The sequence below is a fragment of the Balaenoptera acutorostrata genome, chromosome 11 (assembly GCF_949987535.1).
Source record: "Balaenoptera acutorostrata chromosome 11, mBalAcu1.1, whole genome shotgun sequence".
NCBI classification, from domain to species: Eukaryota; Metazoa; Chordata; class Mammalia; order Artiodactyla; family Balaenopteridae; genus Balaenoptera; species Balaenoptera acutorostrata.
In genome coordinates, this window is record NC_080074.1 from 512737 (window position 1) to 536750 (window position 24014).

The following is a 24014-nucleotide window of genomic DNA, read 5'->3' on the forward strand; positions in this document are numbered from 1 at the left end:
CAGCCGGGCGCCGCGCCCTCTCCCGCCGCCCGCGTCCCTCCGGAGCCGCTCGGACCGCTTCTCGGTCCCGATCCTCTCTCCCTGCTCATGCCCGCTGCCCCTCCAGCCACCGGGATCCGTGCACAGGGCGGAGATCGGCCCTGTTGTACAAGAGCTCCAGGCCCGCGCCCACCCAGCCTTGGTTCCTGGGGTGGCCGAGCCCCGGCTTTCCCCAGGGAGCTGGGCCCGCGATCAGGCCTTGGCCGCCCCCAAACCCCTTGGGGACTTGTGAGGCAGGCATAAGCCAGGACCACCCTGGGAGCCCCTGGTTTGCACCTGGCTGGGCTGGAAGGAGGGTGCAGGGTTCCCGGTTGGGACTAGGGGTGGCTTGGCACCAGCACCAGCACCTGGCATGTCCTGGTGGCCCTGGGCCTGCTTCACCACAGAGCCGGCTCCCACAGTTCCCAGTGTTTGTTGGTGTGGTGTTTGGGTGGACACTCTGGGACCCAGGAAGTGAGTACAGGAAGTCTCTGTACTCACTGCCAGGCCTCTGCCCCTCTATGTGCAGCCTCCTGCAGGAAGCCCTCCGAGATGGGCCCTTCCCACCCATCTGTGCTCAGGTTGCTTGGCAGATACGAGGGGGGTCCCTGAGCCCAAGAGCCTCGGAGCTTCCTGCCACTCATTGGCCTCCTCTTCCCAGCAACTTGGAAAAGGAAGGAAGGGGTCTATCCGTGCCCTGGGCCTGTGGTGGGGGTCAAGACTAGGGGTGAAGCTTGACTCCAAAGCCAGTGGAACGTTCTGGAGCTCGGAGAGCTCTCTGTGCCTGCCCTGGGGAGCCCCTGTCATGTCTAACTGCAGCCCCTGTGTGCCCCACACACGCCCGGGCCGGGCCCCGTGGAGATGGGAGAGCACGGCCCCCAGGGGTGGGAGCTCTCAGCCTGACCCCGTGCGGGATGTTCCCCGCGCACAGAGGGGAGAGTCTGAGAGCTGGACAGCTGCCGGGGTGTGGGGGGGGAGGCGTTCTTCTGCTCTGAGGTGAGGGTCCTGGGAGGGTAGGGGCAGCATCGGCCTGCCTGAGCCTGTTGGGTGTTTTTTATGGTGTGTCAGCTTTTAGAAATCCCCAGAGAAGACTGAGGACGAGCAGGTGGTCTCGGCAGATCTGAGCCTGTCACCTTTGCCCACCGTACCTATAGGGGGCCCACCTCCGTCTGCCGGGTAGGGGGAGGCTTGAGGTCTGGCCAGGGGCTCCTTGCCCCAAGAGGGGAGGGAAGTTACAGAGAAAAACAAGGGTTTGGAATGCAAGTCCCCCCTCCCCCGCCGGCCGCCTGCCAAGCAGGAATTATTTTGGATTATCCAGCCGTGTCCAGCCACCCACGGGGGGAGGCTAGAGCTGGGGGAGGCTACAGCCGTGGGAGAGAGAGCCACTTCCGGGGCCGTGGGTTGAGAGCCCCAGAAGGGAGGGACGGGCAAGTCTGGGCAGCTCCACCCCCTCCCGTGGCTGCTCAGACCGGTCGGGGGCGGGGTGGGAGGGGATGCGTCACCCTTGAGATGGAGAACGCCCGAGGTCGGCCCCAGCAGGCCCCGCCCAGTGAGCCTGGAGTGGGCCCAGGCCCCCCGGGGGAGGCGGTGGGGCAGGAGGAGTCCTAGACTCCAGTTCTGGGGGCCCGGGGAGTCCTGTGTGGCCGCCCTCCAGCTCTGGGTTCAGGGACACGCCTTGGGTGGCGGGGCAGGTAGGGGCGCGACTTAGGCTGCTTAGAGCGGTGGGGCACTGGGGTCTCCCTCGGGCCGAGTCTCTGGCCGTTCTCCTGCCTCTTGACTGACCCACTAACCAGCAGCTGACGGATGCACCACTTCCCGCCAAGCCCCTCGGACAGCCCAGCCCTCACCCCCACGTCCCCACCCAACTTGGATGTGGCGCCTGTTAGTCCACCCCGCGGGTGAAGGATCCCATGGGGGAGGGGGTCCCACAGGTGAGGAGCCCCAGGCCAGAGAGGCAAGGAGCCGCCTGGGCCCCCAGGGTCCGTGCAGGCATGTGTGCATGTAGGGGGCCCCTGCAGGGGCCACGCTGCGAGGCAGAGCTGGCAGCTGGGGCAGCGTGCAGGAAACCCAGGGGCCTGGCCTCAGCCCAGGTGAGTAGAGCAGAAGAGATTGGACTGGAAGGCACTGGGGTGGGCCGGCAGCCTGGGGACGGATCCATATGGCAGAGCCCCTCTCCCCCTGGACAGCTTGGTTGCAGGCACTTGAGCCGTCCCAGGACCTGGGCCATTCTGGGGACATCGTGATGTCCTGTTCCCTGCCTTGAACTCGCATCCTGGGGGCCAGAGCTGGTGAAGCCCTGGGACCAGGGGAGTGAACTGGTGGGGACAGGCTGTGGCTTCAGTGCCCTCCCCCATGGCCCCTTCTCTGGTCTGGGCAGATCCGCGCTGAGGTGCTGGGTCCTGTGGTCCTCCTTCTGTGTCCTTCTTACTCACGTCAGGCCTCAGTCCTTTCTGCTGCAGCAACAGGCACCGGCCTTCTGCCTTGGCTTCCTGGGTGGGGGGAATAAGCTTTTCTTCCCTGCTGAAGAGCCTCTTGGGCCCAGAGCCTGCCCTGGACCAGGGTGTGGGGAAAGCAGTCAGGGGAGGAGGTGAGCTATCAGACCTGCCAGAACTCAACCCAGGCTGGTCTCCCAGCTGAGCTGGATGCAGGTTCACTGGGGGCCAGTCCCTAGTTGGCAGTGGGGGCTGGGCAGAGTCCCTCCCCCTGAGGCTAATGGCTATTTGTGTTTGGGGTGGGGTGGGATGGGTGGGGCCTCTAAATGTCTTTGGTCTCAAATTACAGGCTGGACCCGTGGTCGGTGGCCTGTAATTGGTGGGGGGCACTGGGGTGCATGGGGGCTGGGGGAAGCACTGTTGCTTCCCTTTTTTTCTCCAGGCCACATGTGGTCCCTTCATGGTTTTCCCTTCCGTGATTTCACATCCTCTGATGGGCTCCTGCTTCCCTCTGTCCCTGGGGCTTTGAGGACCTCGTTGCCCCTGCTGACCAGGCAAGAATCCTGCCCTTTCCTGGGCCCCCGAGCCAGACCGGGGCACAGCTGCTCCCAGCCCTTCCCTCCCATCCGGCAGGGCTTCTGAAGGGTGGGGCAGGGCCTCTGCTGTCCTGCCCCCAGTGCCTACCCCTGTGGTATTCACGAACCTGTGACAGTGACTGGACCCAGAACCCCAGACGGAGCCCGTGGTGGCCAGGGGCACACCTGTCGGTCTGCCCCTGCGGTCACAGGGAGGAGCCCAGGGCTGGTCCCCCACCTGGAGCTGGGGTCCTATTTCCCACCCTTTGTCACTCTTTGGTCCCCCATCTGCAGCTCAGCGCCCCCTTCACACGGAGAGTGGCTCCCCCAGCACTGCTCCCACCGTGACTGGCAGCTTTCCGCCCTGTGGGCTGGCCGCTGGCCCACCCGAGTGCCTGGTGCCCCTGTGCACTAGGCAGAGGAGGTGCTCTCCTGGGCTGGGGGTGGGGCATCTGGGAAGAGGGCTCAGCTTGGTGCCTCCGTCCTCAGCCCCTAAGATCACGTGGTTTCTGAAACCTGGCAGTTCTCCATCCTGGTGCCAGGTGAGTCCTGGCCTGGGGACCATGGGAGCAAGAGTGAAGCCTTTGGGTGCAGCCTGGATTCTGACCCCAGCGCTGGCATCAGCCCTGCCCTGCACTCGTCCCTTCCGGATGTGGAGACCAGAGCCCTCGGTGCAGTTGGCCGGCAGTTCCCATGGGGGGTTCTGGGAGGAGGGGCACCGTGTCGAGCTCAGATCTCGAGCTCAGATCTCTGTGACGCTGCCCCCGCTGGACCCCCTCCTCAGGAAGAGCAAGAAAGAGGAAAAAGGTTTGATGTCAGCCCTGCAGAAGGCCACCTGTGTCAACACAGAGTCTGGCAGGGGCGTCTGCTCCCGAGGCAGGGACAGTTCCGGCTCTGCTCTGGGCCCCCTGAGCCAGCACGCCACCTGTGCAGGGCACGGGCCCTGGGTTGACTGGGGCTTTTCTGGGGGGCGCCATCGGCTCCCCTCCAGGCACCCTGCCCGGCGCCAAGCTGGTGGCTGAAGGCTGAGGCGGCTCCTCGGCCACAGCCGGACGTGCAGCGTGGGTGACGGTGGGAAGAGGGTGACTGGCTTGGTGCCCACCTGGGTCCTTGAGTGCTGGAGGCAGGGGTGCGGAAGGGGTCTGGGGACAGCCCTGATAGGTTAGGGAGCAGGGGTCTGTCTTGGGGTACAAGGGGGCCTGTGGCGCGAGCGGCAGGATTGGGGTGGCCAGGGGGTGTGGACCCGGCCATGGGAGGTAAGCTCCCGGACCATTAAGAGGTATGGGCTCTGGGCCTGAATGTGGATTCTAGCCCCCAGCCCCAGCCCAGGGCGTCCTCAGAGCGGGGGGGCCTGCTTTGGAGGAGGGCCAGGGCCCAGGACACTGCCGCGGCGAGGCTGCTGCCCTCCCCAGGGAAGGTGGCTGCTGTCCCGCTCGCACCCGGGGGTGGGACCAGAGCTGGGTGAGTTGGCAGGGGCGAGGGCAGGTGGTGGGAGGGAGAGGCCCCAGCGCAGCCCACCTGCTCCCTCTCAGCCTTGGAGTTGCTCCCCCAGGCTGGCCAGGGGACGTGAGGGGCTGGGCCTCCTCCCATCTTGGCATCGGGCCTGATTCGGGAGCCACTGTGAGCCGTCTCAGGACCCAGGGAAGGATGTCAGGAGGCGGGATGGGAGGCCAAGGAGGAGCAAGAGGGGGAGACCCAGGCAGGAGACCCAGCCACGCTTCCTGCAGGTGGCCCCTGGCCCTGCCCCTGTGTATGACAGCTCCTTGCTGAACTGAGTGAGCCACTGAGGGGGTGGGTGCTGGGCCTGGCCCCGGGGAGCTGTGGGCTACTTCCTGGGTGTGTGGTCACAGGGAGGCCGGGTGCCCGCCTCCCCCCATGCAGTCCTGGCCACCTCGCTGCCCCCTGACCCCTGCACCACTGTCCCACTCACCACTCTGCCTTACCCTGAGCCGGGGTATTTCCTCGCTGGAAACTCCCGGTCCCTCTGCCCTTCCAAAGCCTAACCCTAACCCTGACCACTGCCCCACCCTGAGCCTGGACTCCTCCAGACCCTACCCAGCCCCCCAAGCACCCTGCACCTCACCAGGCCCCGACCCTGCCTGGACAGAGACCGGGCCAGCGGCCTGGAGCCATCCCCCCGCGCAGATGGCCCTGGCCCACCTTTCCCACACAGGTCCCTCGAGGCCAGCTCCAGGCCTGCCCAGCTCCTCCAGGCCCCTGGGCCCTTCTGGGCGTGCTGGGCAGACGCAGTGCTGGGGCTGCCCGAGGCTCACCCAGCCCAGGTGCTCGGGTCTGGGGCTCTTCGTCCCGGAAACACTCTGGGCCTGGGGCAGACGTGTGTGCCTGCACATGTGTGCTCACGTGTGTGTGAGTGGTGGCTGGCATGCCAGCTGGGCACAGCGCCTCAGGCTACTTGTGGGGTTCGGCTGTGATGGAGGAGGGGGCTCGGGGTGACCGCTGAGGCGCTGACGGACTGACTGGGAGATGACAGTTCTGGCCGGCCCCTTGCTCGCTCGGGCCCTCACCCGTCCGCCGCCATGCCCCACGCCTGCCTCCTGCACACGGCCTGGGAAAGGAAGGGGGCTCCTGGCGGGCAGCATCCAGCCAGCTGTGGGAGGTGAGCCTGGAAACGGGAGGTGAGTGCGGGCAGCTCAGCGGTGGGCGCTGGCAGGCGGGGGCCGACCTCAGAACCAGTGGCTCCTGCCTGCGTGGAGCCCGACGCCCCCAGCACTGCTCCCAGCCTCTCCCGGCTGGGACTGGGGGACGGGGGCGCGGCTCCTCGTCCAGGAGCCCCTCCAGTGCTTGGGCGGCTGGGCCGCTCCCGTTGGCCTCATGTGTGCTCCGGACGCCCTGCAGTGCCCGCCCTCTCTCAGCCGGCCCCAGCCCACATCTGGCCTCTCCCAGTATCTCACCCTGTCTTCCTGTCCCTCTCAGCCTGACCCTGACAGGCTGTCCACTGGAGAGGTGGTCTCTGGAGGGTGTCTACACTTAGGCGCCTGAGTGCCAGCCCCGTTCATCTGTTCACCGGGTGTTGACTGCGGCTGCTGTGTGCCAGGGCCGACAAGCTGCTGGGAGCTCCACGGGGGCTCCCGGACCCTGGAGGGTGGAGACTTGTCCCTCTGTCCCCAGCACACAGCACCGTCGTGTGGCACACAGGAAGCGCTTGGGGGCTTCGGGCTGAGCAGATGGGGCAGGTCAGCGGGCCCCTTTGGGGGGTCCCCACGAGCACGGGGAAGTCGATGGAGGCGTTAAGCTGAGGGTGTTCTGACGGGAAGGACTGCTCTGCAGAGGAGGGACATGGGCGAGCCTGGGGGGGGGATCAGAAAGGGGGCCCAAACCGAGTCCAGGTGGGACACAATGGTGGCTGGGACTCAGGGGGGCAGCCAGGAGGAGAGGTGGGTCTTGCATCGTGGTGGGGCGTCTGGGCCCCAGAACCTACTGAATCCCACCTTCTGTCCTGAGGGTCTGGGAGGCCCAGGAGGCTGTGGGCTGCTGGCGGCGCCCAGGCAGGTGTTCTTGAAGGACCGTAATCGACTGAAACCAAGTCGTCCTAAGCCGTCTCTCCACGAGGTTGGGCACTGCATGGTGAGGCAGTGACTGGGACCGGAGAGGGGCCCGACTGCCAACAGCGTGGGGATCCCAGTCTGGGTCAGCGCCCACACGGCGGGGTCTGCAGTCATGGGGGCGTGCGAGGCTGCGGCTGTGGCACACACCCTGGGGCTTTGCCAGGTGAGCCCCTGAGACGCCTGAGGGCGAGGGCTGGATGCAGAGACGCCGGTCACGGTGACCTCGGGTATCAGACGGAGCGGCTGAGAGGCGGCCTGGGTGCACAGGGCGGGAAGGGGTGGGAGGCTATGGACTTGGCTGGGGGGAGGCCCATGGGATCGGGGGGGCGGGCCCGGAGACCCCAAAGGCAGGTGGCAGAGAGAGCCCTGGGGTTTCTCTGCGCCCACTCCCCCTTGGCCTGGGGTCTTGGGCCTTTGACCTTCTCGCAGCCACCAGGCAGGGGTGATTTTCGTGCTGGGACCCGGAGCCCAGGCTGCAGGGGGAGGCTGATTCGCCTCCCCAGCCCCGGCGGGGATGGGCACTCTGGCCCACAGCCTCTGCTGGTTGACGGAGGAACCGGGCTGTGAGCCGGGCTGGTGGGGAGGTGACACCCTATACCTGGGAGGGGTCCTGTGGGAGGCTCTCCCAGCGCTGACGCAAGGCTCAGGCTAGACGTCAGGCTGTCCCTAGAGCCCGGCCCCGCCCATGCCTGATCCTAGGTGGCTGTGCGGGGAGCTCGGCCTTTGCCCGGTGAGTCTGGCGGGATGGGGGTTGGGAGCCATGCCGGCTGCGGCTGGGGCCTCGGCGGATCACTGGCCGACCGCGGAGCGGGGGGCCTGGCCACTGCGCGCTTCCCGGCCAGAGGACAGCCTTGGCACCCCACGAGGCTCCTTGGGGACGGGTCCCCGGGCCCACGTGGCCGCCGTCACGGCGACCGGAGGTCAGGCTCCCGCCGACCGTGCGCCCTGGGTCCCCTGGGAGGCTCGTCAGAGGCCCACTTGTTCCCCCCGGGGGCGCAGGGTGCGGGCGGGGCTTCCGGAGGGGTCGTCCGCCGGAGCCGCGCCGCCACCTGGTCGCCTGGGGTTAGGAGGCCAGGCCGGCCCTCCCCGTCGGGGGACCTCCCCACCTCCCGGGCTGAACTCAGACCCGGGGCCCCAGGCGGGCGCGGTGGGACCGCGGGGCTCCTCTCGCCCTGGCCCGGGGGCCCCGACGCTCCACCCGGCCCCATTCGCGCCCCTCCCTCGCACTTGTTCTGAAAACGGCGGAGGCTCGGATTTGCCGGCGTCTCGCCTGTTTAGTTTCCTCTGATTTGTTTCGCGGTCCCGGCTAATTGCAGATTTGCATTTTCGCCTCGAGAACGGAGCGGAGGCCGGTCCCCTGCAGCCAGCTGCCGGGCGGGGGAGGGGCGGTGCCCGAGGCGGGACAGCCACCCTCGCTGCCTCCTGGCCTGGCCCCGGGGCGACGCGGCCCCCACCCTCGCCGCCGGGTGTTGGCGCCTCCACCCCCGCGTTGTGGGTCCGTAGTGCCCTCCACGCGGTGCTAAGACTCCTCCCCCCACACGTCTCAGGGTGTCCCTGCCTTGCGCTTGAGCCTTTGCCTGAATCGTCCGTTTCTCCGTGTCTGCCCGAGCCCGAGTCCCCATCCTGGTCTCTGGGTCCCCTTCCTGAGCCCACAGGCTGCCAAGGGCCTCCACAGACCTGGCTGCTGTGCGTTGTTTTGACTTCAGCTTTAAGAAGTTGCTCAATCTGTGTTTGCTTGAAAATAGTGACAGGGAGGTCTAGCCGGCACCCCAGGGCCCTCCTCCCGGGGGGCCAAGACGACGGGAGGGGGACCCTGACAGCCCTTGCCTGGCCTGGAGTGAGGACCCTGCCCTTCCCCAGTGGGCACCTCTTGTTTACCTTTTGCTGGTGTGGGGGGGTAGCTACTGCTTAGAAGAAAGGAATCCGAGGAGGGGGAGCCTCAGGGGACCCGGTGGCCCAGGCTCCTTCCTACTGCTTCCCACTCCTGTGGACGTGCGAGGAGAGGCCTGGACCGCCCGCAGCCCTGTCCCCATCAGCGCCCTGGCTGGGGGAGGACACACCACCGTGTGCGTGAGGCTGAGGGACCAGCTGTAGGGGCACATGTACTTTCAACTTCCTCTGCTGTGTGTCACCCCCTTGCCGGTTCACTGGGCTGAGACCCACCTACGGTCTCAGATCCTGTGTTCAGACCTTGCTCACCAGTGAAGACCACAGACCACAGCGGAGGAGTGACGGTCCTGCAGGGCCAGGTCAGGATGGGTGTCTCAGGCTTCTGAGGGATGGGCAGGAGTTTCCCAGGGGGAACAGCAAAAGCAGAGACATGGCGACATCATGGCATCACCCCGAGTTCCTCCTCCACTGAGAGGACAACCGAAGGATTTCTGCACACGGATTCACTTACACCTCGTGGCAGCCCACTTGGGTTGGTGCTGTTATTACCCCCGTGTCACACCCGGGAAACTGAGGCACATTGTAAGTTTGTAAAGAGCCCACATAAGCCAGGTAGAAAGAGACAGACCTGGGGTTTGAACCCAATAGTGTGGGCTCCAGAGCGCAGCCCCTGAGGCCCCTCTGGGCAGCAGCACTGGGTGTGTGATTGCGGGGTGGGGGGACACCCATGGCCTCAGGGACCTGTGGGTGTTCAGGAGAGTGGCCTTCATCTGAGCTAGAAGGAATGACCCTCGAGAGCAGAGGCAGGATGGACACGCTGGGGCAGCTGGGGGCCAGGACCGGGTGGCTGAGGCCGAGTTAGGGAAGGGGAGGGGGGGAGGGGATCAAGTTTCATTCTGGAGGAAGTGCTGGCTGGAGGAGCCTGATGGGAGGAGAAACTGGAGGGTCTGAGAGGTGGGTCCACCCCAGTGGGTCACTTGGGGCAGGTCTGTCAAGGGGTGAGGTGGTGGCTGTGGAGGCTGGGTGTGTGGGCTCAGGAAGAGCATGTCCCTTGGAAGAGGCTAGCCTCCCTTGGCGACACCTGCAGCACGCACACCCCCGGCCAGGGAGGGGCCTGGGCCAGTGGAGGGCGGTGCACAGGGCACATGGAGGCCAGAGCGATGTCCCTTCAGGGTGGCAGGTCTGCATGCCCTGTGCCCTCGTGTGCTGTGGACCCCGAGCTCAGCCTCCACCTGGACTGGATGCAGCCTCGAGGCCAGGCCCGCTCTGGAATTCTCCTGACGCCCTATGGTTTGGCCCCTGAGTTTGCCCCTTTCACAAAGGCTGTGTTGTCGAGTGCCTAGGGCAAAACACACCCCTCACCCTCACACCTGGAGCCCTGAGCCCCTCTTCCCGGGTTAACCCTTCACTGCTCAGCCAGGGGCTGAGGGCCCCAGAGGGATTTCCTGCCTGTGTGCGCAAGTGTGGCACCCACCTCCCCGCAGGCCTTGCCCCTGCTGGTCTCCTTTGGACCTGCCGTGGGTCCTCCCAGGCCTGGGCCCTACTCGCAATGTTGTTCCCCACGTCGGGGGCGTGCCTGGGGGGTACGGGGGGAGCAGGGCCTGACCCTGGTGGAGGAGGTGTTGGGGGCACGCTGCTGGGGAGGGCAGCCAGGCAGGGAGTCAGTGGGCCATGGCCGAGGACACCTGGGATAGGCCCGGAGAGACGGTTGGGGGGTGGTCACTGAGAGCCTGGAAAGCCGTGTCCTGAGGCAGAGTGGAGCTGGAGGGGGGATGATGATGATTATTATACATACCTCTTTTTATTTAGACAAGTAGTACATTAATATATTCTTCTAAAATTTTTTTCCAAAACTGGCAAATGAAGTTGCTTTGCTGTCCCAGCCCCCTCCTCCCTGCCCGGTGCCCCCCCCACCCCCGCTTCACCTTGACTTTCAGTTTGGATGAAGGCTTGTAGAACTTCTCAGTTAAACCATGTGTGTCTGTATCGACACCCACGTGTGGCGATACCTGGAGTTCTGCACCACAGCCGTCCCCAACAGGTCTGGGCTCCGTTGGGTCAGCATGGCCCACCCACCTTCATCAGCACCATGGTTTTTCAGGGTCCTCTGGTCTCATGCTGGGTGGCTGCCAAATTTTCACTGTAATGAACCGCACTGAGAAGTATCCTTGGACTAGTCCTCCCGGTGGATACACATGGGTGTTTATCCAGGAGAGGATACAATAGCAAGTGTTGCTGAGTGCTACAGTGTAACAGGCTCTCCAGAGGCTTTTCCGGGAGGAATAATTTAGTTCTTAAAAACCCCTGGGAGCTCACTATGACTGTCTCCACTTCACAGATGGGGAAATGAGGCTCAGAGAAGTTAAGTAATTTGCTCAAGGTCACACAACTAGTAAGTAGAATTGCGGGGTCGTGTGTATGCATGTTTTTCAGAAAGCAAGTTTAAATTTTTTTTTTTTAAAGATTTTATTGATTGATTGATTGATTGCTATGTTGGGTCTTCGTTTCTGTGCTAGGGCTTTCTCTAGTTGTGGCAAGCGGGGGCCACTCTTCATCGCGGTGCGCAGGCCTCTCACTATTGTGGCCTCTCTTGTTGCGGAGCACAGGCTCAGACGCGCAGGCTCAGTAGTTGTGGCTCACGGGCCCAGTTGCTCTGTGGCATGTGGGATCCTCCCAGACCAGGGCTCGAACCCGTGTCCCCTGCATTAGCAGGCAGATAGATTCTCAACCACTGCGCCACCAGGGAAGCCCCGCAAGTTTAATTTTAATCAAAGTAATATATTTACCTAGTTTAATAAGCAGACAGTACCAAAAGACTTAATGAGAAGCTGTTCACTGCCCTTTTCTTCCTCTTTTTTTTCTTCCTTTTTTTTCTTCCTCCTGTTCAGCGCAGCTTGCAGAATCTTAGTTCCCCGACCAAGAATTGAACCCAGGCCCTTGGCAGTGAAAGTGCAGAGTCCTAACCACTGGACTGCCAGGGAATTCCCTCTGCCTGTTTTGAGCAGAGGCAAGAGGGGCGGTGTCAGGCATACACACCAAATGGACATGTGTGCACTGGGGTGCTGGGCTAGGGGCTGGGAGGCCAGTGTCTGAGGGAGGGGCTGTGAGGGCGGGGTGGAGGAGGCTGGAGTTGAGGTTCTCCTGCTCCAGGGTGGCAGAGGCCAGCTGGGGTCCCATGGGCTGTTCCTCGCCCCCCCAGATGTGGAGCAGAGGAGAGATGAGGCAGGGGCCAGGCTTGTGGTGAGACCACTGTCTCTCCTTTGCTTCCTAGAGGATCTCCATGCTGGCCTGGAGCAGAGACTGAGCTGGACCACTGGAGCCTGGGTGAGTGAGGGCTGGGCACCAGCAGGGGAAGGCAGGGGGTCCACAGCCACGCAGTGAAGGCGTGTGGTGTCCCCAAGGCTCTGGTCCGGCCGGGCGCGGTGTGCAAACGTCTGCCCGACCCCAGGTGCCCTAGCTGTGGGGGCCGCTGCCAGGCCCCCCAGTTCTCTGATGGGGGGACCAGGATTTGCTTGGGAGGGGTGGGCTCTGCTGCGAGACTGGGGCGGTGTTTGGGCGCTGACTGCAGTGCTGGAATCTGGAACGTTAGGGCTGGGAATTTGGGCTGGGGGAGGGGGCGCCTGTCCAGACGCTTTCCTGGCCAGCAGCGGGCTGGAGTTTGTGCGACTTCTTGGAAGTGCACCTCCGGGCTTCGGCCAGGAAGAGGCGTCTGATGCCCCTGAGGAAATCCCCGCTGGCCCGGTGAGCAAGTGGGGGGTCCCAGGCTGCCTTCAAAACAGGAAGCGCCCGTTCCAGGAACGCCAGCCGCAGGAAGCTTTGCCGGCTGTGCCTGGCACCTCCCGCGAGGCCGGCCTGAGCGCTGCCTCTGGTCAGGTGGTTCACCCTTTGCCCCTGTGGGCCTGGCCAGGCAGGTCACCTGAGGCTTTGTTTGTCCAGGAAGTGGAGGGAGCTGCTGCCTATCATTGTCACCCAAGTCCCTCCTGCCAGACCGTGTGACCTGGGCTCAGCGTGAGGGGCCCTTGGAACCCTCGGACTTGAGGCTCACTCTGCCCACCCCTCAGAGGGGTCCTGGGGCAGGGAGCCCAGGTCTGGCCCTGGCCTGCTCGAGTGGGGGCGGGGCAGGGGCAGCAGCACAGTATCTGGGCCAGTCAAGACCTGGTCCCGCTCGGTGACGGCGCACGTGGCTTTCACGGGGCACTTCTGGTGTGCCAGCCCTGGGGGCCCCTGGGGCCGAGGACAGGGCTGGGCTTCTGCCCCAGGGGCTCAGTCAAGTGAACGTTAACCAGAGGGAGACCAAAGCATTCTTTTTTATGCCCTGTGACCCTCCCATCTCCTGGGTCCTGTCACGTCTGTGAGCTCAGGACTGAGGCAGGGCTCAGGGTCACAGCAAAGCTCTTTCAGAAGCGGGGGGGGGGGCGCCCCAGGAGTTCCCCCGCTTGGTCGGTTCTGGGTTCAAGTCCTAGGCGCGCTGCCGGCCGGCAGAGGGGCCTGGACACGGGTCCATCGGGGACCAGGGGGCCTGCTTCCAGGGGTGGCCTGGGCTCGGGCGGCTCCAGCTCCGGCCGCGGCTCCGCCCCCGCCCGCCCGTCCGTCCGCGCCCGCAGGTCCGCCCCCGCCCGCCCGCTCCCTCCCTGGGCTCCGGGAACATTCCATTCATTCCCCGCTTGCCGCGGCGGCCCTTGGCCGGAGCCGCAGCCGCCGCCAAAGCCGAGCGGGACCAGGGTCGCGGCGGGGACTCGGGTGAGCGGGGCCGGGGCGGGGAGGGGAGGACGGCCAGCCTGGGCTCGAGGCCGAGGGGCCTGGACGCCCCCCGCCTCCGCGGCGCCGGGGAGCGGACTTTGGGCCGCGGCGGGCGAGCCAGCGAGCGCGGGGGCGGGGCGGCCGGGACGCTTGGGCGGCGGGGGAGGGGCGCCGGGGGGCGGGGCCCTCCAGCCTTGCCCTTCCCCGCCCCCTCTCCCCGGGCCCTGAGCAAAGGTACCAGAGGGTGCCTGAGTGCCCGGGGCCTCTCCTGGTGCGCCCGGTTCCGTGCAGTCCTGGCGTCGCGGGCGTCCCAGCTCCAGCCTGGGGATCTTCTGAACTGCGCCCTCCTCTCCCCTAGACGGCCTCAGTTGTCTGCGGAGCCGAGCGGAGTCTGCGGTGGCAGGGGCCCGCCTCCGCCCAGGATCTGCCCAGCCTGCGCGCGGTCCTGTGAACTCTTCCTGTCTTTGACCAAAGGCACCATCTCCTCCCCAACCTGATCACCTCGTCTTGGTGCGGCCTGGGGTCACCCTGTCTCCTCATCCCACCGCCTTCTCTTAGGCCATTTTCACCTCGTTCCCAGGTCCCTACTGTCTCCTGGACACTGTCAAGCCAGCCTGTGGGTGGCTCCTCTCCCAGCAGCTTGTGAGGAGGCCTGTGGGGTCCCCAGGGGCCCGGCAGGGACTGAGCCCTCCAGAGCAAGGGGCTTCTGTGCTTCAGTGCACAGCTGAGGGGCACCTTCCCCAGTCCTGAGACTTGCCCCTGCCAGTGCCCTGTGGTGATTCTGGGGTGCAGAGGGCTTTGTCACTTGGTTGCTTCTTGGTTACGCTTCCTCGAGGGGCTTGAGGAATGTTGTGGAGGAGATGCGGTGGGGGATGGAGAAGAGCCACAGCCTGGCCGGGGGGCTTCCCAGTGGCTCAGGCAATGAAGGAAGCTGGCTTGATGTGGGAATCACAGGGTTCGTGAGAAGAAGCCACCCTATTCCAGTCAACACAGCTTTGCGCAAAACCAGCGCCCCCAAAGAAACGTCTCCCCTGGCCATGGGGCAGAGCAGACAGCCTTCTGCCTTCCTGGAGGAGAAGGACGTAGAGCAGGGCAGGGCAGGCTGTCAAAGGGGCGCAGAAAAGTAATTGTTTCTTGAGGGGATGAGAGCATATCCAGGTGTCTGAGGTGGCCGTAGGGGGCATGTCAGCTCCTCTGTAGAGGTGCAGCGGGCCGTGGGGGGAGTCTGGGAGGCCAGGGCCTGAGCCCCTCATGACCCTCTGCCGTTGGGGTCAGTCTCCACTCGGCCACGTGGCATGGACAGCTGCCCTAAATGTCCTGCTGGGCACAGGCCCCCTCAGGGAAGGTTCCAGCGGGCCCGGGAGTGAGGGCTCCCGCACAGATTGTGAGAGGGTGGCCGGTGGGGGTGGCGGCCAAGACCACTTCAGGGGATTCTGATCAGGGTCCCGAGGATGGCGTTCGTGCTGGACCACCCCAGGGTGGGAGGGGCCTCCATGTTGGGGACCCTGAGCCCACCCTTGGCCTTAGCAGCTTACCCCCATACACCCAGAGACACGCACGGGCGCGCACACATACGCAGGGACGTGTGTGTGCTCGGACGGACACCCGCACCCTGACGTGACCTGCCCTTGCCCTGCACGCAGCACCCCCCGTGGCCTCCGGGGTCCCCCCTCAGAGACCCGGTGGACCCCAGAACCCCCTCCCAGGACCTCCTCTGGCGTGCCTGCGTCCGAGGGTCTGCCCTGGGCGGGGCACAGGCAGGGCGGGTGGATTGCTGGGGCCCTCCTGCTGGTTCAGCAGGGGAAGGGGGGTTGGAGGGAGGGTCCGGAAGGCTTGGGGAGGGGGTGGGGAGGCAGGCCCACCAGTGGCTCTGCTGTTTCCCGTCAGATTACACCGTGTGCCGAGAGTCAGGCATAGAACAGGCGTGTGGCCCACCTGTTTGCATGTTCAGGGCCTGTCGGTCAGCTTGGGTCTGTGCTCTGGAGAGTGTGGTCTGGGGGCGGTGCCTCCCAGACCACCTGGAGCTCTTGGGGTCATGGGATGTGAGGGTGGGCACACGCGTGAGTGTCTGGGAGACTTTCTGGAGGAGGTGCTCTGTTGCCTTGGAGGTGGGCCTAAAGGTGCTTTGGGAACCTGGGGGCAGAGGCCAGGGCGCAGTCCTCCGGGGGCGGCTGCACCCAGGCCTGGAGCTGCAGTGCTGGTGGCCTGGCCTGTCAGCGGTTAGGTTACAGGTGCTCCTTCTTGAGGAGGGCCGGAGATGATCTCCTTGGAGATGAGAGTGGGTGTGTCTGGCCAGATGGGTGGGAAGGCAGGGAAGGGATCGGGGGCTCAGGCGGGCTGGGCAGGGTCAGGCACCGGGGGCTTCCTGTGGGTGGGGTGGGTCCTCCAGGCTGGGGCTCCCCTGACCCTCCTCTCTTCCCACAGGGTGCCGGGGGCAATGGCGCTGCAGCTCTGGACCCTGACCCTCCTGGGCCTGGTGGGCACAAGTGCGAGCCTGCGGTCCCGCAAGCTGGACTTCTTCCGCAGCGAAACGGAGCTGAACCACCTGGTGGTGGATGAGGTGTCGGGCGTGGTGTACGTGGGGGCGGTGAACGCGCTCTACCAGCTGAGCGCCGACCTGCAGCTGGAGCAGCGGGCGGCCACGGGCCCGGCCCTGGACAACCAGAAGTGCACGCCGCCCATCGAGGCGAGCCAGTGCCACGAGGCCGTGCAGACTGACAACGTCAACCAGCTGCTGCTGCTTGACCGGTCCCGGAACCGCCTCATTGAGTGCGGCAGCCTCTTCAAGGGCATTTGTGCCCTGCGCTCCCTGAGCAATATCTCTACGCTCCTCTTCTACGAGGACGGCAGTGGCGAGAAGTCCTTCGTGGCCAGCAACGACAAGAGCGTGGCCACTGTGGGGCTGGTGAGCACCGCGGGCCCGAGCGGCGAGCACGTCCTCTTTGTGGGCAAAGGCAACGGGCCCCATGACAACGGCATCATCGTGAGCACGCGCCTGCTGGACCGGACCGAGGGCAGGGAGGCCTTCGAGGCCTACACGGACCACGCCACCTACAAGGCCGGCTACCTGTCCACAAACACACAGCAGTTCGTGGCTGCCTTCGAGGACGGCCCCTACGTCTTCTTCGTCTTCAACCAGCAGGACAAGCACCCGGCCCGGAACCGCACGCTGCTGGCGCGTATGTGCAAGCACGACCCGTTCTACTACTCCTACCTGGAGGTGGACCTGCGCTGCCTGGGCCCCAGCGACACCCGGGTCCCCGCCTTCGGCACCTGCCTGGCGGCCTCCGTGGCCCGGCCAGGCGCCACTGGGGTGCTGTACACTGTCTTCAGCACAGATGGCCGGGGCGGCGGGGGGCCACGGGCGGGCCTCTGCCTGTTCCCGCTGGACGAGGTCCACAACAAGATGGAGGCCAACCGCGACGCCTGCTACACGGGCACCCGGGAGGCAGGCCGGGACACCTTCTACAAGCCCTTCCACGGCGAGATCCAGTGTGGTGGCCACGGGTCGGTACGTGGCCTCAGCACGTTCTCCCACGGGCTTAGACCACACGCGTGTGGGTCTGCGCGTGGCACTGCTTGCCGTGTCCATGTCCCACCTGCTTGTGAAGGCCGTGTGTGTGTGTGTGTGTGTGTGTGTGTGTGTGTGTGGTGTCCCTGCGGGCAGGTCAGTGTGAGATGTGGGTGCCACTTCTCCCAGGTGTCAGCCACGCTGGGCGTTGGGTTTTGGAGCAGTGAGCATGTGGGTAGGGGCCCTGCCTGCCTGGGCCGGTTCTGGGGGACGTGTGTAGGGCCACGAGTGCTGGGAGCCGTGGTGGGGAGAGGCCTCGGGCGGGGGTCTGCACCCACCGCTGACGCCATGGTCCATAGGGTGCCAGCGAGAGTTTCCCGTGTGGCTCGGAGCACCTGCCCTACCCGCTGGGCAGCCGAGACGGACTCTCAGCCATAGCCGTGCTGCACCGTGGAGGCCTGAACCTGACAGCTGTGACAGTGACGACCGAGAATGGCCACACCATCGCCTTCCTGGGCACCTCGGACGGCCGGGTCCTCAAGGTGAGGCCCAGGGCTGGGGCAGGGTGGTTTCCGGAGGGGTCCTCAGTACATGAGGCCCCCTGCCCTCACCATGCACCTGCCCTCGTGCCCACAGGTGTACCTCGCTCCAGATGGCAGCTCTGCAGAGTATGGCTCTGTCCTTGTGGAGATCAACAAGAGAATCAAGAGGGACCTGGTGCTGGCCGCAGACCGGGCCAGTCTGTACGCCATGACCCAGGACAAGGTTGGCCTGTGGAGCCTGGGAGGAGGGGCCTTGGTAGTCCAGCCCCTAGAGACATGCAGAGCATGCTGGGAGGGGGGCCAGCTCGCATCTCCTTGGGTCCTGACAGTGTCTCTCGAGCACCTTTCCCGTCTTTGAAACCGTTTCTCTCTCTTCTGTGTCTCTGGCCTGGCCTTGGGCCCCTCCTGACCAGAGGGTCAGTGCTCTAAGTGGGCCTTCCCCAAGTGCAAACAGGGAGGCGAGGGGCCCCAGGCAGCTTCTGTGAGCTCAGACGGTGGGGGACACGGGCCCTGGGATCCTGCGCCACCCGATCCTGGGTCAGGTCCAGCCTCCCGGCCGGGTCCCACAGAGCCTGGCCAGCCGCTGCTGCCTGGAGCCCTCACTGCCCAGCCTCGAGTTGTGTTGAGGCTTCTAAGGCTTAGGGGTAAAGGTAGGATCAAGCTGGCGATCCCAGGAAGGTCTGGCGTCTGAGCGAGGTCCTTTGTGGCTGCTGGCCTGACACCTGTGGTGGCCGTAGTCCCGCTCACCGCCCCGGTGCCCCCAGGTGTTCCGGCTCCCCGTGCAGGAGTGTGAGAGCTTTTCCACCTGCGCCCACTGCCGCAGCTCCCAGGACCCCTATTGCGGCTGGTGCGTCGTCGAGGGACGGTGAGCACCCGGGAGTCTGGGGGGCTCGGCCCCAGCCTGGGTCTGGGGGTGCCGCCCCACCCTGAGGGCTGACGGGTGCCCCCTGCCCCCGCAGATGCACCAGGAGGGCCGAGTGCCCGCGGGCCGAAGAGAGTGGCCACTGGCTGTGGAGCCGCAGTGAGTCCTGCGTGGCCGTCACCGAGGCCCAGCCGCAGAACATGAGCCGCCGGGCCCAGGGAGAGGTGTGTGCTGAGGGTGGAGGCAGGGCCGCTGCTGGCCTGGGGCTGTGGGGACGTCAGGAGACCCGCGTAGTATCTTGCTCCTGGCCTGGACGGCGGTGCTGAGCCTGGGGACAGGGACCCCATCCTTTGTTGGGTCCCCTGGCCCCTTTGACCCGAGGGGCTCCTGAGAATCCAGGGCAGACCCAGGCCCTGTCCCAGGAGCGGCTTAGGTGACCACAGAGGGGCCCATTCAGATCAAATGGAGCCAGGTTCTAGAGGGTTCTCCAGGGGGCAGGTGTACACATACAGGAGGGCAGCCAGAGACCGGCCAGAGGACCGGGGCTCAGGGCGGGGGCGGGAGGTTGCCTGCACCCTGAGGCTGGGCAGAGGAGTCCTGCTGTGAGCTGAGTGGCCCTTCCGCAGGTGCACCTGACCGTCAGTCCGCTCCCGGCCCTGAGCGAGGAGGACAAGCTGCTGTGCCTCTTCGGTGAATCACCACCTCACGTGGCGAGCACGCAAGGGGGCGCCGTGGTCTGCAACTCCCCAAGCAGCATCCCCAGCACGCCGCCTGGCCAGGGTGAGGCCCCGCCCGAGCCTGTCCCCTGAGCATTCGGGGCCAGCGGAGGACGGCTCACTGGTGAAGGTGGGGGCCACGCGGTGACGTGGCTGGGACCTAGCAGGCGCTCTGGCCCAGACGCCCAGGAACCATGGCCCTCGGTGCCTGCAGGGACAGAGAGAGGGCCCAGCAGCGCAGAGCCCTGGGGAGCGACACACGAGCCGAGATCTGATAGCGGCGGCGGGTCCTGCTGAGCCCTGCGGGGGCCCCGCTCAGACCAGGGTCCCCACACGCGGCCTCCCGTTCTCTGCTGGGTCGCCTGTGGGGAGCTCTGACGGAAGGAGGAGTTGGGGCCGGGGGGGCCCAGTTCCGGCTTCCTGTTCCCCCCCAACCCGAGCCAGCCTCCCCCTGCGTCCTGCAGCCCCCCCTGACGCTGTCCCCATCTGCTGTCCACAGATCACGTGGCTGTGGCCATCCAGCTCCTCTTCAAACGTGGCGACGTCTTCCTGACCTCCCACCTGTACCCCTTCTACGACTGCCGAGTGGCCATGAGCCTGGAGGAGAACCTGCCGTGAGTGCAGCCCCTGTCTGTCCCTCCCAGCCCCCGCTGCGGACCCCACACTCCTCACCACCCTCTCCCCCAGGTGCATCTCCTGTGCCAGCAACCGCTGGACCTGCCAGTGGGACCTGCGCTACCATGAGTGTCGGGAGGCCTCGCCCAACCCTGAGGACGGCATCGTCCGTGCCCACATGGTGAGGGGCCGTGAGGGCACGCGGGGGCCAGGCTGCTCGGCTGAGGCCAGGCCGCACCTGACCAGCCCTGCCCTCCCCAGGAGGACGACTGCCCTCAGTTCCTGAACCCCAGCCCGATGGTCATCCCCATGAACCATGAGACGGCTGTGACCTTCCAGGGCAAGAACCTGGACACGGTGAAGGTGCGGGGGGCTTGCGGGGCCCTGGCTAACCAGTGAGGTCAGGCCTGGGGGTCCCAGCAGGGGCCATGATGGCTGGTGGAGAGGCATAGGCTTGTTCAGAGCCATCCTCCTGCAGACCAGAAGCTGAGCGCCGGGGCCCATCCGGCCTTCTGCAGCTCAGGGCCCAGCACGTGAAGGAGGCAGAGGGGTCAGGGTGGACGTGGGGACATCTGGACGGGCCTCGAGGGTTTAGGGTGTGTAGGGGCTGGGCAGCCGAGTGCCGCTCAGGAGGCAGCAGGGCGGTGAGTCCAGGTGTTGACCATGGCGGGGCCTGTCTGTGAGTGGCCGGGTGTCAGTTGGGATGGGGGTGCCCAAGCTGGCCCGGGAGCTGTGTGGGGCACGGCAGGCACCGGGGCCCAGGGCGGGCATGTGGGATGGGCTGGCCCGCCTCGGGTATCCTGACTGGCCTGTCTGGCAGGGCTCCTCCCTGCACGTGGGCAGTGACCTGCTCAAGTTTGAGGAGCCAGTCAGCACACAGGAGCAAGGAACCTTCTCCTTTCGGACCCCAAAGGTACGCCTCGCGGGGTGGGCGGGCCAGGCTGGTGGACCCCGAGGGCTGGCCCTGTGGGGGCAGCCCAGTTACCTCCGGGGCTTGAGCGGGGGGGGGCCGGGGGCAGGCTCACCGCCTGCCCTGCTGAGGAAGCATCTCAGAGCATCCCTGGGCCTCCTGTCTCCCTGGAATCCAAGTCATCCTCCGTCTCTGAGCCTCCAGCTTCTAGACCTGGAGGCCTCCCCTTGCTGCCCGTCGGCTGTGAGGGGACACACGGTGGTCACCCTCGGGGGCTCGGGTGGGAGTCGGGGGTGCAGCGTGTCCCTGTGTGCCCCCAGCTCTCCCACGATGCCAACGAGACGCTGCCCCTGCATCTGTATGTCAAGTCCTACGGCAAGAATATTGACAGCCGGCTCCAAGGTGGGTGGGGTGGGCAGCTGGGCTGGTGGGCGGGCAAGGGGAGCAGGGCGGTCCTGCCGACGGCCAGCTTCTCCCTCCGCAGTGACCCTCTACAACTGCTCCTTCGGCCGCAGCGACTGCAGCCTGTGCCTGGCCGCTGACCCTGCCTACAAGTGTGTGTGGTGCAGCGGGCAGAGCAGGTGTGTGTACGCGGCCCTGTGTGGTAACGCCACCTCCGAGTGCCCACCGCCTGTCATCACCAGGGTAAGCCCCCTTACCCCCCACCTCCCTGACAGGAGGGACTGCAGCCCGGCCCTGGACCGGCTGCGCAGCCTGGCCTGCCCAAGCTGCCAGGTCAGCCGGGCTCTGCCAATTTCAGATCCAGCCTGAGACTGGTCCGCTCGGCGGAGGCATTCGCATCACCATCCTTGGGTCAAACCTGGGGGTCAGAGCAGACGACGTGAAGAGGGTCACCGTGGCTGGCCAGAACTGTGCCTTTGAGCCAGAACGGTACTCCGTGTCCACCCGGTGAGTGGGCAACCCGGGCCCTCGGAGCTGGGCCAGGCCCTACCCTGGGGGGCCAGGGGACTGGGGGGGTGGAGAGGAAGGACACGGTCCAGGTGTGCGTGGGTGCCCAGGGCTTGCACACCCACAGAGTGTGCCCACCTGCCTGCCACCCACGCAGGATCGTGTGCACCATCGAGGCTGCCGAGGCGCCCTTCACGGGGGGCGTCGAGGTGGACATCAGCGGGAAGCTCGGCCATTCGCCTCCCCATGTCCAATTCACCTATCAGGTAAGCGCCTGGCAGGTGGCTCTTGCAGGTCAGGACAGATGTGGGTGGGATCTGGGGAGCCAGGTGCTGACTCGGGGTGAGGCGAGGCTGTGCCCCTGCCTCTTTCTGACAGTGGTCATGGCCCAGTAGAGGCCCGGGCGGGAGGGCCCCAGCCCTGCCGCCCCAGCCCTGAGTCAAATGCCCCCGCTCCCCTTCTAGCAGCCCCAGCCTCTCAGCGTGGAGCCAAAGCAGGGCCCACAGGCGGGCGGCACCACGTTGACCATCACTGGCACCCACCTGGACACAGGCTCTGAGGAAGACATGCGGGTGACCCTCAATGACATCCCTTGTAAAGTGTGGGTGTCACCCACAGGCCGCCAAATCCTGGTCTACCCTGGTCCTGGGGACAGGGTGAGGGCCCTCTGGCCGTGACCCTGTGTCTATCCTGGAGGGGGCAGTGGAACCAACCAGACCCATTGACCCACTGGCCTGGGGCTGCGGGTGGTCCCAGGGTGGGGTTGACATTGACTGGCAATCCCCACCCCCAGGACGCAGTTTGGGGCACAGCTTCAGTGTGTCACCGGCCCCCAGGCGGTTCCGGGAGAGCTGTCCCTAAAGATTTACTATGGGGGCTCTGAAGTGCCCAGCCCTGGCGTCACCTTCACCTACCGTGAGAACCCAGTACTGCGGGCCTTCGAGCCGCTGCGAAGCTTTGTCAGGTGTGACCTCTTCCTCCCACCGTGGCAGGTGCCCCCCACTCCCACACTGCTGGCCACACCCACCCCATCTAGCTATTTCCCAGGTGCCCTCTTCTCACTGGGCTTGTGAGGATATGGCAGAGCTGGTCTGGGTGACAGGAGGAGGCCTCCAAAAATCCCCACTGTATCCCCAGGTCGGGCAGGCCCGACATACCGCCTCCACCTCCCCCTGCCACCCAGCCCGGCCCTGCTTCTGACAATCCAGGGTGGCGGTGCTCAGTCACATGCTCTGAGCACACCACCACCCCCCCACCGCCCCTGCTATTGCAGCAGGCCTGTGCTTGCACACACCTGCAAGAGTATCCAAAAGCAGGGTGGGGTCGGGGACACAGCCTTGCAGGGCACCTGCTCTGGAGCTGGCTGGGCACCTCCCTTGCCCAGGTGTGCCCACTCAGGCACCATCCCCTCCCTGCCCCCCAGTGGTGGCCGGAGCATCAACGTCACAGGACAGGGCTTCAGCCTGATCCAGAAATTCGCCATGGTGGTCATAGCCGAGCCTCTGCAGTCCTGGAGGCGGCGGCGGGAGGCCGGACCCCTGCAGCCCGTGACGGTCAGTCGGTGCCCGCTGCTGGGGACACGCCAGGGCAGGATGCAGCCTGTGCCAAGTGGCCTAACGGTCCTGCCTCGGCTCCTAGGTCGTGGGCAAGGAGTACGTGTTCTGCAGTGACTCCAAGGTCGTGTTCTTGTCCCCGGCCGTCCCCGAGGAGCCCGAGGCCTACAACCTCACAGCGCTCATTCAGATGGATGGGCACCAAGCCCTGCTCAGGACTGAGGCTGGTGCCTTTGAGTACGTCGCCGACCCCACCTTCGAGAACTTCACAGGGGGCGTCAAGAAGCAGGTCAACAAGCTCATTCACGCGCGGGTGAGGACCTGTGCAGCCCCGGGGGTCAGGTCCTGAGCGGGTGTGTGTAGGGGAGCAGCCCAAGGTCTGGGCTGAGCCGGTCGGGGCATCCCTGAACCCCTCCTGGGCACTGTGACCCCATCCCCGCCCCCCAGGGCACGAATCTGAACAAGGCGATGACGATTCACGAGGCCGAGGCCTTCGTGGGTGCTGAGCGGTGCATCATGAAGACACTGACGGAGACCGATCTGTACTGTGAGCCCCCAGAGGTGCAGCCCCCTCCCAAGCGGCGGCAGAAGCGGGACACGACCCACAACCTGCCTGAGTTCATTGTGCGTGTAGGGTGGGGGCAGGGAGGGGACAGGGCACCGGGCTCTCCTGGTCTTGGCCACACACCTGTCCTTGCTGAGTCTGCCTCTCCACGCAGGTGAAGTTTGGCTCCCGGGAGTGGGTGCTGGGCCGCGTGGAGTATGACACGCGTGTGAGTGACGTGCCGCTCAGCCTCATCCTGCCGCTGGTCATCGTGCCCATGGTGGCTGTCATCGCTGTGTCTGTCTACTGCTACTGGTGAGCCCCTCCCCCGGCAGCCTCAGCCCCTTGGCCACACCCACCGGCCAGCACAACCCCGGCCAGGTCCCAGGAGCTTCCCTGTGCCCCCAGGAGGAAGAGCCAACAGGCAGAGCGCGAGTATGAGAAGATCAAGTCCCAGCTGGAGGGCCTGGAGGAGAGCGTGCGTGACCGCTGCAAGAAGGAGTTCACAGGTAGGGGCCGCCCTGCAGGTCCTGGGGGAGGAGGGCTTGGAAGAGGCTGCATTGGGAGGGATGGAGGGACGGAGGGAGGGACGGAGGAGGGCGGGCTGCCAGCGGCGGATGCCTCACCCCGA

At 65.7% G+C, this 24014-nt stretch overlaps 1 protein-coding gene across 11 annotated transcripts in view; it reads left to right on the forward strand.

The window, feature by feature from the left end:
• Positions 1 to 24014, forward strand: part of PLXNB2 (plexin B2) — a 29838-nt gene that overhangs the window by 389 nt on the left and 5435 nt on the right. For 3 of the 11 annotated variants that reach the window (XM_057556267.1, XM_057556274.1, XM_057556275.1), the window contains exons 2-24: positions 10820 to 10873; positions 11753 to 11805; positions 15646 to 16732; positions 17092 to 17274; positions 17369 to 17497; positions 18039 to 18139; positions 18234 to 18360; positions 18763 to 18916; positions 19352 to 19466; positions 19540 to 19648; positions 19729 to 19830; positions 20288 to 20380; positions 20698 to 20779; positions 20862 to 21022; positions 21138 to 21286; positions 21444 to 21552; positions 21751 to 21887; positions 22080 to 22250; positions 22671 to 22839; positions 22925 to 23152; positions 23287 to 23463; positions 23559 to 23698; positions 23792 to 23892. In XM_057556267.1, the coding sequence (XP_057412250.1) occupies positions 15659 to 16732; positions 17092 to 17274; positions 17369 to 17497; positions 18039 to 18139; positions 18234 to 18360; positions 18763 to 18916; positions 19352 to 19466; positions 19540 to 19648; positions 19729 to 19830; positions 20288 to 20380; positions 20698 to 20779; positions 20862 to 21022; positions 21138 to 21286; positions 21444 to 21552; positions 21751 to 21887; positions 22080 to 22250; positions 22671 to 22839; positions 22925 to 23152; positions 23287 to 23463; positions 23559 to 23698; positions 23792 to 23892 (3811 nt within the window). In that variant the 5' untranslated portion in view covers positions 10820 to 10873; positions 11753 to 11805; positions 15646 to 15658. Of the gene's footprint in view, positions 1 to 10819; positions 10874 to 11752; positions 11806 to 13127; positions 13222 to 13579; positions 13732 to 15645; positions 16733 to 17091; positions 17275 to 17368; positions 17498 to 18038; positions 18140 to 18233; positions 18361 to 18762; positions 18917 to 19351; positions 19467 to 19539; positions 19649 to 19728; positions 19831 to 20287; positions 20381 to 20697; positions 20780 to 20861; positions 21023 to 21137; positions 21287 to 21443; positions 21553 to 21750; positions 21888 to 22079; positions 22251 to 22670; positions 22840 to 22924; positions 23153 to 23286; positions 23464 to 23558; positions 23699 to 23791; positions 23893 to 24014 lie in introns of those variants that run through there. The other 8 variants (XM_057556268.1, XM_057556276.1, XM_057556270.1 and 5 more) reach the window with 8 other exon arrangements.